The 15765-nt window shown below is 46.2% G+C and overlaps 2 protein-coding genes across 8 annotated transcripts in view; both read right to left on the reverse strand.

Annotated features, from left to right (window-relative positions):
* MTF1 (metal regulatory transcription factor 1) overlaps nt 1-12851 on the reverse strand; it is a 39676-nt gene extending 26825 nt beyond the window's left edge. For both annotated transcript variants that reach the window (XM_086394250.1, XM_086394249.1), the window contains exons 1-2: nt 12765-12851; nt 10563-11021 (exon numbers count right to left, since the gene is read on the reverse strand). In XM_086394250.1, coding sequence (XP_086250376.1) covers nt 10563-10970 — 408 coding nt within the window. In that variant the 5' untranslated portion in view covers nt 10971-11021; nt 12765-12851. The remainder of the gene's footprint in view (nt 1-10562; nt 11022-12764) is intronic.
* A 1093-nt stretch (nt 12852-13944) lies between these two features.
* The window catches only part of INPP5B (inositol polyphosphate-5-phosphatase B), a 54766-nt gene continuing 52945 nt past the window's right edge, over nt 13945-15765 (reverse strand). For 5 of the 6 annotated variants that reach the window (XM_086394242.1, XM_086394243.1, XM_086394244.1 and 2 more), the window contains 2 exons: nt 15008-15119; nt 13945-14768 (listed from right to left, as the gene is read on the reverse strand). In XM_086394242.1, coding sequence (XP_086250368.1) covers nt 14626-14768; nt 15008-15119 — 255 coding nt within the window. In that variant the 3' untranslated portion in view covers nt 13945-14625. The remainder of the gene's footprint in view (nt 14769-15007; nt 15120-15765) is intronic. The other variant, XM_086394248.1, reaches the window with a different exon arrangement.

The following is a 15765-nucleotide window of genomic DNA, read 5'->3' on the forward strand; positions in this document are numbered from 1 at the left end:
GCTTCCCAGTTGGCTCAGCGGTAAAGAATCTGCCTTCCAAGCAGAAGACGCAAGTTCGATCCTTGGGTTGGGAAGATCCCTCAGAGAAGGAAATGGCAACCCACTCCAGTATTCTTGACTTGGAAATCTCATGAACAGAGGAGACTGGTGGGCGACAGTCCATGGGGTCACAAGAGTTGAACCCGACTCATCGACTAAACAACAATTCTTATTACAGGTTTTCATGGCATCCTGGGCTTCCCTGGTGGCTCAGACGGTAAAGAATCCGCCTGCAGTGCGGGAGACCTGGGTTCAATTCCTGGGTTGGGAAGATCCCCTGGAAGAGGGCAGGGCATGGCCGCCCACTCCAGTATTCTTGCCTGGAGAATCTCCATGGACAGAGGAGCCTGGTGGGCTACCGTCCACGGGGTTGCAAAGAGTCAGACACAACTAAGCGACTAAGCAGAGCACATGGCATCCTGATGTCTTTAAAGCACAGAATACCAGTAAGATGAAATAATCATATAGCTAAATAATTTACATAATTATTTGTTTAGATGCTAGGCACAGCAGTAGCTGGAGAACAGAAAGCACCAAGCAGACATCTGTAAAGTTAAACAATGAACCGCTCCTCTCCAGTGAGACTGTAGTAGGCTCCAGGAGAGCAAGGACCACGTCCAGCTCGACCAGTTCACTGTCACAGCCTCAGGCACCAGCCTCTGGAGAAGTGACTTAGACTTGTTGAGTGAAGGAACAGATGACTAAACAAACAAAACTAAACCAACAGGACTCATTGTTGAGGAAAGTAGGGGCAAGGGCTCTAAGTAACAAAGGGACAGAGTTTCAAGGAGGAGGGTCAACCAGGTCAAATTTAGCAGAGGTGACTGAGGAAGCATTTCTTAAAGACTCAGCTCACAAGATCAGAACTAGTCCAGCAAGACTAGTGAAGGGTAAGAGCAGAAGCCAGGACTTACCAGGCTGAGAAGCTGGGGGAAACAGAGGAGATGGAGATAATGAATAAAACTACTCTTACACAAAACAGCGGAGGGGAGAGACCGGGGAGAGGACACAGCCTGAGGAAGGTGTGTGGATTTAATGGTGGGACACATGGCTGTCAAAGCAAGTGCTCCCCAGTACTACACTGAACAAGTGTGCAATCTCACCCTGTCTGGAAGAAGGCAGTAAATGCAAGTGCCAATACTGTCTTTGAGAATCATTTTTAAACAGCATCGAATATCACAAAAAGGGAAAACAAACCACCTCAAACTGGATCAGAGCAGGAAGTTGCAAAAAACCTCCTTACTCAGCAGACGTATTGCAACATTTGGTACATTTAAATACAATTAAAGTTTTTCACGCGTGTACGCATTCAAAAAAAGTTCTGTTCCAGGGATTATATTGTCCCAGGAGATAGGAATACAGAAAAAATGGCTCCTGCGCTCTAGAAGCTCAAAGTCGAGAAGAGACCCAGACAAGAACAATAGGGTATGAGGAAATGTACAGATGTTAGAATATAGGGAAATATAGAGAAAAAGACTAAGAAAAACCCAGGAGGCAGCAGGAGAAGGGGACGACAGAGGATGAGATGGTTGGATGGCATCACCAACTTGATGGACATGAATTTGAACAAGCTCCAGGAGTTGGTGATGGACAGAGAAGCCTGGCGTGCAGTCCATGGGGTCGCCAAGAGTCAGACACGACTGAGCGACTGAACTGAACTGAACTGAACTGACTGAAGAAAAACTCAAGCTTGGGGATGACTAAAAAGAACAACTTCTCAAAGGAGGTGTTGCCCAACCTGAATTTAAAGAACTTGCTGCTGCTGCTGCTGCTAAGTCGGTTCAGTTGTGTCCGACTCTGTGCCACCCCATAGACAGCAGCCCACCAGGCTCCCTCGTCCCTGGGATTCTCCAGGCAAGAACAGTGGAGTGGGTTGCCATTTCCTTCTCCAATGCGTGAAAGTGAAAAGTGAAAGTGAAGTCGCTCAGTTGTGTCTGACTCTTAGCGACCCCATGGACTGCAGCCTACCAGGCTCCTCCGTCCGTGGGATTTTCCAGGCAAGAGTACTGGAGTGGGGTGCCATTGCCTTCTCTGTAAAGAACTTGAGGGACACATAATTAACTGGCCTGTCAAAATTAACCAGAGTAGGGGACTTCCCTGGTGGTGCAGTGGATAAGAATCTGCCTGCCAGTGCAGGAGACACAGGTTCGATCGCTGCTGGTCTGGGAAGATCCCACATTCAGCAGAGCAACTCAGCCCGAGCGCCTAGAGACCGTGTTTCACAACAAGAGGAGCCACTGCAGTGAGCAGCCTGTGCACCGCAACCACAGAGTAGCCCCCACTCTCTGCAACTAGAGAAAAGCCCGTGTACAGCAAAGAAGACCTGGTGCAGCCAAAAACAAACAAACAATTTTAAAAATTAAAAAAAAATTTTTAAGAAATTAACTAGAGTACCTGTAATATGAACATGTCACCAAAGATTCCATTGGAAAACACATTTCTCCAAAAGAGCTTAAGTACTGCATCACTTAAACAGCTGCTGATTAGGGAGTTAGGGAGCTCAGATACAGCACAGGTTGGGATCACTGAGGATGGGGTCTAATGTTTCATAAAGGGCTGCTGCTGCTAAGTCACTTCAGTTGTGTCCGACTCTGTGCAACCCCATAGACAGCAGCCCACCAGGCTCCCCCGTCCCTGGGATTCTCCAGGCAAGAACACTGGAGTGGGTTGCCATTTCCCTCTCCAATGATGAAAGTGAAAAGTGAAGGCGAAGCCACTCAGTTGTGTCCGACTCGCAGCGACCCCAGGGACTGCAGCACCAGGCTCCTCCATCCATGGGATTTTCCAGGCAAGAGTACTGGAGTGGGGTGCCATTGCCTTCTCTGTTCATAAAGGGCAGGAGGCATAAAAGTTTTCAGATGTTGACTTATAAAGTGCTCTGAGTAGTTCTAGAATAGAGAAATATTTAACAAAGATGATTTTGCCCTTGTAAGTTAATAGAAGCAGAGAGGGAAAGGTGAAATGAGATAAGCAAAAATAAGAAAATTAAACACCGGAATTCTAGAAGAAAATAGCTTCAAAAAAAATTCAGAAGTGGGACTTTCCTAGCGTCCAGTGGTTAAGACGCCACTGCAGGGGGTGCAGGTTCAATCCCTCGTCAGGGAACTAAGCTCCCCACGTGGTGCACGGGAGGGAAAAAAAAAATCAAGAAGAGAAAAAAAGCTGAGTTTCTGCTGGAGGAAAAAGAAATGAGTCCAGCAGAATTAGATCCCACACACACTAAAAGCGCCATTGTCAGTAAGGAAAGGGAGTCTCTGATTCTGAACACCGAGCACCTGAACATACTTATAAATCAATGCTCAGCCTGGCTCTGCCCCTTCCTTCCCATCCCTCTCCCCAGCAACTCTCTCCCCACACTGTCAGTGATCTCCTCTCTCCCACTCCATCAAATGCAACCAAAGAGCTCGAAGGAGAAATGGAAAAGCTCTGCACTGCCCACCACAGAGCTGAATTCACATACTGTCTCCACGCCTCAACCCTGTACCTTTAGGGAACCAGTGCCACCCTGCTGCCCTTCATGTCTCAGCCCTTCTCATAGCTAATGGGCTTCACTGTACGATTCTTGCCTCAGATCATTACGAAAATACAAAACTATCAGAATCCTGAACACAGTGCCTGATACGTAGCAGGCACTCAAAAGATGCCAGCCACCTAACCCTCTTGCCACTGCCAGCAAAACAGGAGTCCTCATTCTTTAGCTGTAAGAGCCCTGAGCTTCTGAAATAAGTAAGTCATGGGGATGTAGTGCACAGCATGGTAACTACAGTTAATAGATATGTATAGTCTATCTAAAAGTTGCTGACACGGTAGATTTTTAAAGTTCTCATCACGAGAAAAAAAATGGTAACTAGACTTATTATGGTGATCATTTGTAATATTTGCAAATACGGAATCATTATATTGCATGTCAACTTTATCTCAATTGTAAAAAGTTTTTTAAAACAATATTTAAAAAGAGTCCCACCTTTGCCTGGTACCCCAACTGCCCACCAGGGAAGGAAGTTTGGGGGGCCTGCTCTCAGTAAGGCCAAGAAGCCCAAGGGAGGAGGGTGAATGTATGGACGGTTACCTGTGGCAAGGGCTGCACCCAGAGCCCCTGCAGAGGGACTACGAACATGTTCTCCTTGTAAAACATGGTTCTAAATGGTGGGTCACATTCCACAACTGTATTAATAAGACAGTTGAGCAAGTCAAGGGTGACTGGGCTCCAGGGTACCCAAACACACAATCTATAATGCTGTTTCAGGAGAAAACGCTTCCCAAAGAGTTCCAAACAAAAACAGTTTAACCTTTTCTTCAACAGGAGGATACGTCCTTCCATACGTCCTTCAAGAACCATGTGGGGGACTTCCCTGGTGGTACAGTGAATAAGATGCCACTTGCAGATGCAGGGGACACAGCTTCAATCCCTGGTCCGGGAAGATGCCATGTGCCACTGAGCAACCGAGCCCATGTGCCAAAACCACTAAATCCACATGGTAGAGCCTGGGAACCGCAACTACTCAAGCCTGCACGCCCTAGAGCCCATGCTCCACAAGAAGAGAAGTCACTGCGAGGACAAGCTCGTGCACTGCAAAAAAGAGGAGCCCTCTCAACTCCGAAACGAGAAAGCCTGAGCGCAGCAACAAAGAGCCGGTGCTGCCAGAAGTAAATTTTTTTAAAAAGCAAGAAAAAAGAACCACGTGGGCCTTTAGGAAGAGCGGACCTTCACCAAGCCACCACCAGGCACCAGGCACGATCTTGGACGTTTTATGCACCCCCTGTTGTGCATGTATAACTGAATAAATCTTATTTCACCTTCACAAAAAGTGACAAGATATTTCTATTTCAATTTTACAAAAGAGGAAACGGAGCAGCTTGCCCAAGGCCACTTAGTATATACCAGAACAAAGATGGGACCGAGGTCTAACTCATCCCTGTGTACATCACAGAGGAAACAATTTTAAGAAAAAGCTAGATTTAAATAAAAGAAAAACATAAACATTCAGATTCTTTCTCCAATGTCCTACATCGAAATATTAGCAATACTCAACAGGTACAGCCTATGTACGATGTAAATCTGAGAACTGTTATTCCTGCAGCATTATGCTGGAAAACCAGTTGGAATGTAAAGCCACCCTGGTCTCTCTTCCAAGCCAGTGGGCCTCAGTGATGGAAATGCTGATGGCTGAGAAGTATGTGACACGCAAGTGGCATGCAGGAGAGAGCGCTCAACTGGCTTCACCTGCTGGCAAGGGAAAACGCTTCCAGCCCTGGTTTCCTACCGAACGCTGCGCCTTAGGCCTCAGCGGTCTTCCTTCCGGACCCCCCAGAGTCCCTCAGGGCAGGGATTATTTCTTTGTCCTTCCTGATATTTGACAAACACTGATGATACTCAATAAATAAAAGCTTGTGGAAAGAATGAACAGATCCTCAACACTAGCATTTCAAGCAGAAACTGTCTCTGTCCTAGTTCTGCAGGGCAATTCTGTGAGAGTTCACAAGGGAACCTGTAAAGGAATATAATCACGGTGTGCAAAGACTAAAAGTGGGCGGGTCCCCTCTGCAGAGTCAGCAGCAACCTAGTTTGTCTCAGAGGATCCTCACACGGCCGTAGGGATTGATAATGAGCAATGAGATTGGAACTGGGTCCCCACGGTAAAGGGCACATCGCAAAAAGGCTTTGAAACACTGGAGTCAAATTTTCCCCCTTATTCTATATCTTAAATTTGTCACACTAAAAAAAAAAAAAAAGATCTCTTGGAATGTCACTGACCAACATAGCAAGCAACCCAATTCATTAAGCATCCCTATAGCTGTGCTTCTTGGCACAAAAATATATTTTCTCCCAATCAATGCTCTGGGACACTCTGGTGCATCATAAAGAGCATATTTGGTATGTGACTCCTGGGTTTCTTCACCCTTCTTGGCCAACCATGCAGCAGAGAAGTGCAAGGTCAGTTCAGGGGTGCGGGGAGACACATTCACTGATGTGGTTCAGAGGAAGTAACCCGACAGTCCTGAAAAGGTCTTGGGAAGGGCACAGCTGTAAAAAAGTTTAGGAAACCAAGTGACTGCATGAACCGACGAAAGGAAACACAGCTGCTTAGAAACCTGGAGTAAAAAGGTATTAAAGGAGCAATTCTTAAGAATGCTGACCCTGAGAATGACAGGCTGTCATTCTGACAGGTCAGAGTGACGATGTTCTGATTTGCGAGCTTCTAAATCATTGACTCGATGAACTTAAGTCTTAGCACACTCTGGGAGATAGGGAAGGACAGGGAAGACTGGTGCACTGCCATCCATGGGGTTGCAAAGAGTCGGACACAACTTAGCAACTGAACAACAATAACAAGTCAACAGGCAGACAGCAGTAAAGCAGCAAGTACAAGAATAAGACAGGTGCACTTTGGATGGGAATGACCAGTGGCCCTGCGGAAAAAGGTAGGATCTGCAGCAAGGCTCTGGCTGGTTTCTTTTTGCACAAAACAAGCACAAGGGAGAAAAAAATGGAGTAATAGGTAAGCCAACCACACACTATAGCAAACAATGGAACAATCTAAGGTAAACAGGAAAATCAAGCCAGAATCTGACTCAGAAAACAAGCTGCTTAGGAAGCCAAGAAGACTAGCTATCAAATAATTTGATTTCTTAAGAGTAACACCTGGGCATAGAGATGCAGAAAAAGACCACGGTTTTTTGTCGTTTTTTTTTTAAAGGTGGAGGTGGGGGGAATGTAAAGAAATCATGAAGAATGTTATCAGTCAGTCATAAACATTGGCCTCTTCATACCAATTAAATGGATTTAAATGCCAAGAAATAAAAGAACATCACTGTTACAACGAAAGCTACATTTATGATGGTGCTCCAGGAAGGCGAGTCTACTGAATGTCTGGTCATTTAGCACAACTTTCAAAGACTGAAAGCCACTGTAGCTTCTCCCTCAACCCCCAGCCAACCCCACACCTAATGATTTCAATGAGTTTCTAGAACCTTCCATGTAGGTCTCATGGATAGAATGGGAAAACATGGTGGGAGGAAAAGAAAGCACAGTGGGCTAAACCCATGGTGGACTGAACAAGGCACTTGTCTTATTCAACATGATTATCAAGGATCAAAAGACATGAATGGTAAACCAGGCTTGCAAGCTGGACGGAGTGGAAAAGCGACAGCTCGTATCACTGGTTGCATAACCCTCCCTTCCCTACCATCTCCTCCTTTTCTGCCTAGATCAGCATTCCCAAAATGTGTTCCACAGAACACTGACCATGGAAATAAGACCTGGAAAAATGATTTCCCAAGTTCAAAATAATTGGAGAATTCTGCATTTCCTTCCTTCTTGGTTATTATCAAAAGCTCTTGAGAAATCCCATATTCATAAACAAATCTCTGTCTTGATTTAACTTAAATGTTTCCCAAACATCTGCTCTTGAAAAACTCTCACATAGTAATCATTAACTGAGGATGGCCCGAAGTTTAGGCCCTGAGCCATGCTCAGATTTCCTCTGCTAAAACAATGATCCAATCCCCTTACTTACTACTGCCTCATCACTTTTCCTCCTCCAACTACCCTATTTAAAAAAAGAGAGAGAGAGAGAGAGAAACCCTGATGCTTCCTGCCTCCTGTTTCCTCACCACCCACTCATTTCTCCATCATTTGAAATCTGGCCTCAGCCTCCGGTGCACGTCTTCCCACGAGGTGATCAACTGCACAAGCAGCAGAACTAATGGCTCATCTTCAGCCCCTCGATCCCTCTTCAGGGTCACAAAAGAATATTCATATTTCTGAAGTCCCTCTTCCCTCAGCTTCCACAGCATTGTGTGTTCCACCCATCTCTGGGACTATGTGATCTCTGGTTCCTCTTTCTCTTTCTAACCCTTAAATTCTCAGAACAAGTCTTACTTCTTCTCCTTAGGTTATTTGCCCACAGTTTGAACTACTGCACTTTCATGGATCCACAATTCTCATCCCAAACCCCTTCCTTGACTTCAGATCCACATTTCCAAACAGCTTCTCAACTTGTTCACTTGACTTTCCTCCAAGTACTATACATTCAATATACTCCAACCATTCACCAGTTTCCCCACCAAATATTCTCCTCTTCCTCCCCTCTTGATCCCTGTTAATGGAATCACCATTCTTGGAGGGCAAGGGGGACAGGAGAGTTAGCTGCTTTCTCCTCAGCCTGCATAGAGCACTCTGAAGAGGCCTCAAAGTACCTATCACAGTGGACGTGAACTACTTAACTCACTGCTGAGATCTGAAGCTCCATGAGTCATCTGTGTGGCCCCTGTGCTAAGAGAGAGAAGACACTCAACATGCTTACGCTATGCTCTGCTAAGTCACTTCAGTCGTGTCCGACTCTGTGTGACCCCATAGACGGCAGCCACCAGGCTCCCCCATCCCTGGGATTCTCTAGGCAAGAACACTGGAGTGGGCTGCCATTTCCTTCTCCAATGCAGGAAAGTGAAAAGTGAAAGGGAAGTCGCTCAGTCGTGTCTGACTCTTAGCGACCCCATGGACTGCAGCCTACCAGGCTCCTCTGTCCATGGGATTTTCCAGGCAAGAGTACTGGAGCGGGGTGCCATTTAAATCCTTTGAATCAGACTCAATTTACCACTCGTTCTCCAAATTTCAATAATAAACCACATTCTCTTATACGTCAACACAAGCTCTGGATTCTTTCCATGTTAACCTTCATCAGACTCAAAGGAAATCCCAAACCTAAACTGAAACCATCTTCTAACCAGGCAATCAAGCTGCCACGGCTATCAGAGCAACATTTCTAAAATGCTACTCTAACCACATCACTCCTTGGCTCAGACACCTTCAGTGCACTTCCAGAACACAGTCCAGACCCGCTGCATGCTATCACTGCCTTCCACGTCTGGATGTCTGCTATCTTTTCATTCTTCTCTTCCACAGCTCCCTGTGTTCTAGTCTAGGGGTAGTCTAGGAAACCCAACGCCTGTTTTCTCCTGTAAGTAGAATTTTACTGGAATACAGCTAATTGACATTTAGGGCCAGACAATTGTTTGTTTGTTGTAGGGGGCTCTCCTGTGTACTAGAATGTTTAACAGGATCTTTGGACTCTACCCAATAGGTTCCAGTAACATTTCCCCAAGGTGACAACCAAAAATGTCCTCAGACATTGCTAAATGTTTCCTGGGGGACAAAACTATCCCCAGCTAAGAAACAACAGTCTAGAGATTTTCAAGTGTCAGCTAACAGTAAGATGTCATTGCCAATAAAATACAGGCCATATAGTAATTGTAGTACAGTGTCCAGATGAAGAGATAAGAGTCGCATGGTATTTGGTGCCAGCTGACTCACACTTCTGAGACTGTCTTCAATTACAAATTTTAAGGACTCCGGAAAACTGGAACTCATACAATGAAAAGTGACCAGGATGCTGAGAAACTAGGGGAAGATGTCATAAGAGGGACACTAAAGTCAGTGGAGAAGATGTAGAGAAACCCATGATCTTTAACTACCTTAATGGGTTGCCCTCTGTGGAAGGAAGATTTAGCTCACTGCTCAGAAAGGAAGATCTAGAACCAGTGGGCAGCAGCTGCAGGAAGGCAGATTCTTGGCTTCATATAAGCCAAAGCTTTCTAACAATCAGAGCTGGCCAACAAACTTTGTATTAGGCTGAACTGTGGAACACTGTGCTCTCATCATCCTGGAGGTATGCACGCAGAGACCAGAGAAACTGCTGCAGAGAGGTTTCTGCATGAGGTGGGAGGTATGACACGATGGTCTCACTAGGTCTCCCTTCCAGCTCTGAGATTCTAAGCCTAGCAAAGGAAAACCATATGCCACGAATCAAATTCTCCAGTTTCAAGACCTGAATTACAGTAAAAGAGAAAAATATTTTGCGAAATGATTTACCCAATGGCTGTTTAGCAACATCTGACAGTTAGTCCCTGGCATTTTAACTACCAGGGATCTACGAGTTGACCTGCAATTAGTTCCTGGAAAATGTATATCACTACCTTTAAACCACATCTTTTACTCTGCTAATTACCACCACTTTGTATCAAGCTTTACAGTTTTCAAAGCACTGTAATAATGAGTTACCTTACGCGCACTAGCTAAACACAAGCATGAAAACTTTTAGATATACTGCCTCTTGCTCGAGTTTCTTACAAAAGAAAGATAGCCTTCATTGTCCACTACGTGTTCACTAATAAAGCATACTCCAGCAAACACTCATTTCTCCAAAACAAAGCATTTTTACACAACGCAGTTATTTCCGCATCAGAGACATGGATTTACCTCCGTGAGATGTCTATTTTATTTATGATCTGAGGAGGAAATTTGGAAAAGTAGCAATTTAGCTTTCCCAGATTTCAACATAGCCATACACACTGAAAGTTTCAGAAAAGAGTCACAACAAAACACGAAGCATATACTGTTAAGGAAAGCCACTGTAGGTCCTAATTCCAGGGGCTCTGATACTCCCTGGCTGAAACTGCCATCTAGTGTGGTTTAAGGACCCTCCCCAAAGCCAAACCGGGCCCTCACCCACTGCTTTACTTACTTCTTTACGTTTTGTTTCTGGACATTCCGACTGCAGAGTGAGGGTTGCACCTTCAATATTTCTTGGCATGGGCGTGGAACCAGGGTTTATTGTTAAATGGATCTGATCTGGTGAGATAATGTGTTGCACGTAACCCTGGGACATTGCTTCATGATCTATTAGATGAAAGCCCTCTTCACCCCCTACTAGAAAAGGCAAGTGTTCTCCGCACTGTCCATCGTCATCTTCATCCTCCAAAGTGCCAGGATCCTGCTCGATAAGAACAGTCGTCCTATCGTAAACAGTTCCAGATGAGGAAGGCACCAGTCCGTTCTTATCCACAAACCTGAGCATCTTGTCATCGGGGGTCAGCTCATCTTCCTCTACCTCAAAGTAGCTGATGCTGTCGTCTGGACTGTGGTCCCCCATGGTTCAGTTGTGCTCAGCCCAATTGTGAGAAATGGAAAGGCAGTGACCTGTCTACAAGAGAACAAAGCCAGAGTCAAAGTCATAAACCACAGGACCCAGGGACCTCACCTTCACAGCAGTCACGAGACTCTTTTTGCTCTCCATATAAGAGCAGGCCAGAGCAATGAAAAACATCTTCTTTGGGAATTTCTTCTTTAAGTTGAAAACTATCAAGTCATTTTGAAGGAAAAACAATGCCTTTTTTAAAAAATGGAAGTAATGGGAATTCCCAGTGGTTAGGACTGTAGAGCGCCCAGATTCAATCTGTGGTCTGAGAACTAAGATCCTACAAGCCACTTAGTGTGGCCAAAGAAATTTTTTAAAATAAATAAATAAAATAAAAAATTTTAATGGAAGTAATAAGTAGCAGCTCATAAGACCTTCCAAATGTGCCTTACTGTCAAACACTGTGAAGGTGAGTCAAAATACTTAAGGGGAAACAGGGACAAACTGTTTCAGGGCTGAGTTGTTATAAATCTTAAAGAAAGGAAACTCCAAATGAAACAGTGAGGCAGTAAGTCTATGGTGGAAGCAGCAGGGCTTTGAAGGTAGGGTCACCTAGCCACAAATCCTGGCTTTCCTACTTACTGCCTGGGTAACTTTCTGTGCCTTACTTTTCACTTACATAGGGTGGGACTGGTAATTCCTGTTCTCACAAAACTGTTATGCAGAGTAAAAGACATAATGTATGTTAAAACGCAATGTCTGACCACAGCAGAGGAATCAAGGGTGAATCTGTTCTCTTCATCCCAAAACAGATGGTTCAGTTTCTGGGTAGTGGAGCTGACCCCTAATCAGGTATATCTAATGAAGATCACTTTATCTATTAATCTCCTAAAACAATCTGGTGTCCACTAGAAGTTAAGTTTTATAGGGTGCTCTCTGAAATGAGGGAATAAAGAGTCTTATTTTCGTCCCTAGGCATGAGGAGTTCAGGAGATATCAGTTAAATGAATGAAAGACTTGCAGATACACCCTCTTGGAAGGATATACTCTCTTGGGGAAAATATCAAACTTCAAGTTTTCCTGTTCTGGAATACTGATTCTTCTTTTACCTGCAAACACACCGGTTCCACAAACGCGGGTTTGGCAGACAGAATAGAGAATTTACAAATAATTAGTACATCACTTTTAGTTTTCAGTCTGGCTTTGCACTTTATCTTTCTCTTCTGTTTCGGATCAGAAAGTGAACCTTTACTCGGTAGGGCGGCTAGACACAGTGGTAGTTACCAGAGACAGGCCAGGGGATCTGATCCGGGAGGAACCGGCCCGACCCCTTGCTCTGGCTTACGCAACCCGGTAGATGCACATTTCGCTGCATCTGAGAGGAGAGATAAGAGCACCGGGGGCCCCACTGGGCTGCCCCAGCACCACAGGCGGCAACGCGGAGACCAACTGTCCGGAACAAACAAGACCAGGAGCTTTGAGGGTGGCAAACGAGAAGTACAAACGGAGCACCCTTAAGAGGAGCCTGGGAAAAGGAACCTGTCTGGGATGGTCCCCCGTCAAAGGCTACCCGAAAACACCCGAAGTCAGGCTGGGGGGCTCCAAGCCGAGAGAAGAGGGGCAGGGTCCGGATCTCCATGGAAACAGGGGAGGGGGGCTGGATACTCATCCCCATGGAAACGGAGGAGGGGTGGGGTCCCTATGGTAACCGGTCTGGGGTCCCTACTGGAAAATGCTTCAGGAGGAAGCCTAAGTCCCGTGCCTCCCGGGAAGTCCCCAGCCCAGGCCGCGTCTAGTTTCGCCTTTTACCTCCGCGGCTCCCGGCAACGGCGGCGGCGGCAGCAGCTTCTCCCCTCCCCAGCGGCACCATGATTGCCCCCACCTTCCCCGAACGTCACTTCCGCTTCCGCTTTCCGGAGGAAAGAGAAGATACGGGCTCCGCCTCCCATTGAAGCTTCTGGTTGGTTTAGTCAGTGTGGGGGCTGAGCTCGAGCCTCCAATTGGTGAGCGCTAAAGGGGTGAGGCGGGGCGGGCACCGCGGAGACTTCGCTGGGCCGCGAATTCCGCCCGCGCGGTGAAGAATCTGCCTTGTATTCTGCTTGCCGGGGGTTCGAAGTTCCGCTCTAGAGGCACCAGACGCGAGGAAGACGGGTCAGACCCGCTAATCACTAACCCAAAGTCTCCTCAGCGGGGCTTGCGCTGCCGTCACCTTGGCAGCCGCAAGCACGACGGAAAGGACCACAGTTAGCCGCTGAATTCCGGCCGGGACCGCAAGGGGGAAACCTGGAAAGCTGTGGCATTCCCGCGTTTCTCCTGTAGCTCCAGCTTCCCCTCCTCACCCAACAAAGTTCGTAGGCCAGGAGGGCTCCAGAAAGGAATCCTGGACCCAAACGGCAGAAATGGGGAGTATTCCAAGCCTGGCCAGAGGGCGCCGCCACCTCTTCCCCCTCTCACAGGCTCTTTTAAGACGCCCAAGTCCCTCCTCACTCGCCTGCCCAGGCCGTGTCTCCCAGGTTTTTCTCCAGAGGACTGCCGGCTTCCTCCGGACACGCACCCGGGCCAGGTAACGCCACCTACTGGCCATTCCCTTTCTTTAACCGTTCACATGGTCATACAGCCTGCCCGTATCTGAATCAGTACACTGCCAAGGAGTGGTGGTGTTCCAAGAAGCGATTTTGAACGTGCTTTCATTCTGCTCCAGACTTATAAATGCCTGTTAGATCTAGCTGTCGGAACTTCTTATCAGCCACAATCGTCTTCCCTATAAGCTACTTATTCAGCGTGGGACAACCCTCAGAAATTAGATCAGGGGTCAAGGGGTTGGGCCATGCCTGTACTAGCTCTTCCTTGAAAAATGTAAATAGTGGTTGTTATCACCAGACTGCCAGGCAAGTATCTCTCTGGCCCCTGACCAGCTGCCCCCAGTGCTTATGCCACAAATGTCCAGCTGCTGAGACCTGCCATCTCTAAAAAGATAAAAACAAGCAACCACTGTTAAAAATACATTTATCATTAAAATATATTACACACAGAGGGAATGCATTATATACAGTTGGGAGGATTTGTTGGCCTGGTAAATTCCACTTGTTTCACCAGAACACCAGTTTCTTCAGCATTTTCATTTTCAAGCCACTGTATTGCCCTTGGAGGCTAAGTGGCCAGTTCCAGAGTTGTTGAGCCATATTTATGAGTGGGAAGCGGGGCAGGGTTTGCATATGGGTACACCCATGTCCTCGGACAGAGCACTGAAAGCACCTGGAGAGGCTGTGTGGCCTGTTTATCCAGCAGCTTCCATTTAATTCTTTGTATTTGCATCCTCATTCATCCTTCAGGACTCCAGAGTTTGTTCAAATATCTGATTGTGGGGAGCTCGGCCCAAGCTACAGGGAAGGCACTGTATGCCTTGGAAGCAGGTTGAGCACAAGGAGTATGGCTGTTTAAACGTTAAAAAAAAAAAATGTTAAAAAACTAAAGTTGAACACTGCATGTCAGTTTTACTGTGGTGGATTTCCCCTCAATGTCTTCACAGCAGGACTGAGTGTGATGGTCATGGTGGACAGGGCGGTCTGGGCTCAAGAAACAGGCAGCTGCCACTCAGGCTTCCCTGTGGGCTCATATCCTCTTAGGGCAGCTCTGGAGCTGAAACAGGTGGGGCTGGTAACTGGCTGTCTCAGGCAGAATAGGAGAGGAGAGAGAGAGGCTCCGGGTGAGTGAGGAACTGGTGAACAAATTCTTGAGCCTTCTTCTTTTCTGCCATTTCAAGCTTTTGGTGACCAGCTGGGTTTCGAAGCAACAGGCTACCAAATATGCTGGCTGCATGAAAAACACATAAAACACAGAATTCAGCAGAAGTACTACTTACTCTCGTGTTCTAAAGGGTGGGGAGGGCTGCCCCCGTGGCAATAGTTTCTGCTTTAAAATAACTATCTGAGGGTAAACTTTGCCCAGAGCTTGAGGTTTTAGTTCCACTGCAGTGGACTTGGGACCTTCCTCAACCACCCTTCTTGTAATGAGTCAGTTTGCAGACTGCTTTCCACACATCCTTGGCTTACCTAGAATATTATCATCCAAATGATTTTTTGCTGAATTTTTCAGCAATTCTTGCAAAAACGCCATCAAATAGGTGAAGACATTTCTGTGGCACGCAGGAAGGGCAGTAATGACCTGAGAGAGGGAGAATTGATATGTCTTTTTGTTCATTCAATTATTTCTCCAGTGGCTGTTATGTTCCAGGAATTGACTGTACACGATCCAGGTACATGAGAAAGACTGTGTGTAGAAAACCCTGATCACTCATCACAGGTGCCAGAAGAGAAGCACAGATCAAGTGCTACGTGAATTTAGAGGTCAAATTTCTAACTGCATGTTCTCAAAAGTCAAAAACATCTCAGTTGGGTCTTGAATATAAGTGAAGATTGGACTTGCAGAGGTAAGGACTAGAGCATTTAGGGCAAAAGAAAGTGTAGAAAAAGGCAAGATAAGGAAAACTGTGAGATAAGAAGAGAGAACCCATTGTGAGAAGTCAGTTTTGGTAAGAGCACTACTGTCTGAACAGGCCCTAAGCCTGGAACGGTTGATCAGGCTAGAATTCAAAAAGTACTCTGGCTGTCTGCCTTTCAGAATTGGTGGCAAAGCTTGCACAAAATATATTTCAAAAGAGATTCTGATTCAGAGGAGGTGGGGTAAGACTCGGGAACCTGTATTGTTAGCATATTTTCTAGATTATTCTGCTCCAGCAGGTTACTTATGTGTACGACTAGGTGAGATCATAAACAGTCCCAAATACTGGTTTAAGAAAATCCTTATTTGG

This window comes from Bos grunniens, chromosome 3 (assembly GCF_055505025.1).
Source record: "Bos grunniens cultivar Pamir isolate PY7600 chromosome 3, Bosgru_T2T1.0, whole genome shotgun sequence".
Classification (NCBI taxonomy): Eukaryota; Metazoa; Chordata; class Mammalia; order Artiodactyla; family Bovidae; genus Bos; species Bos grunniens.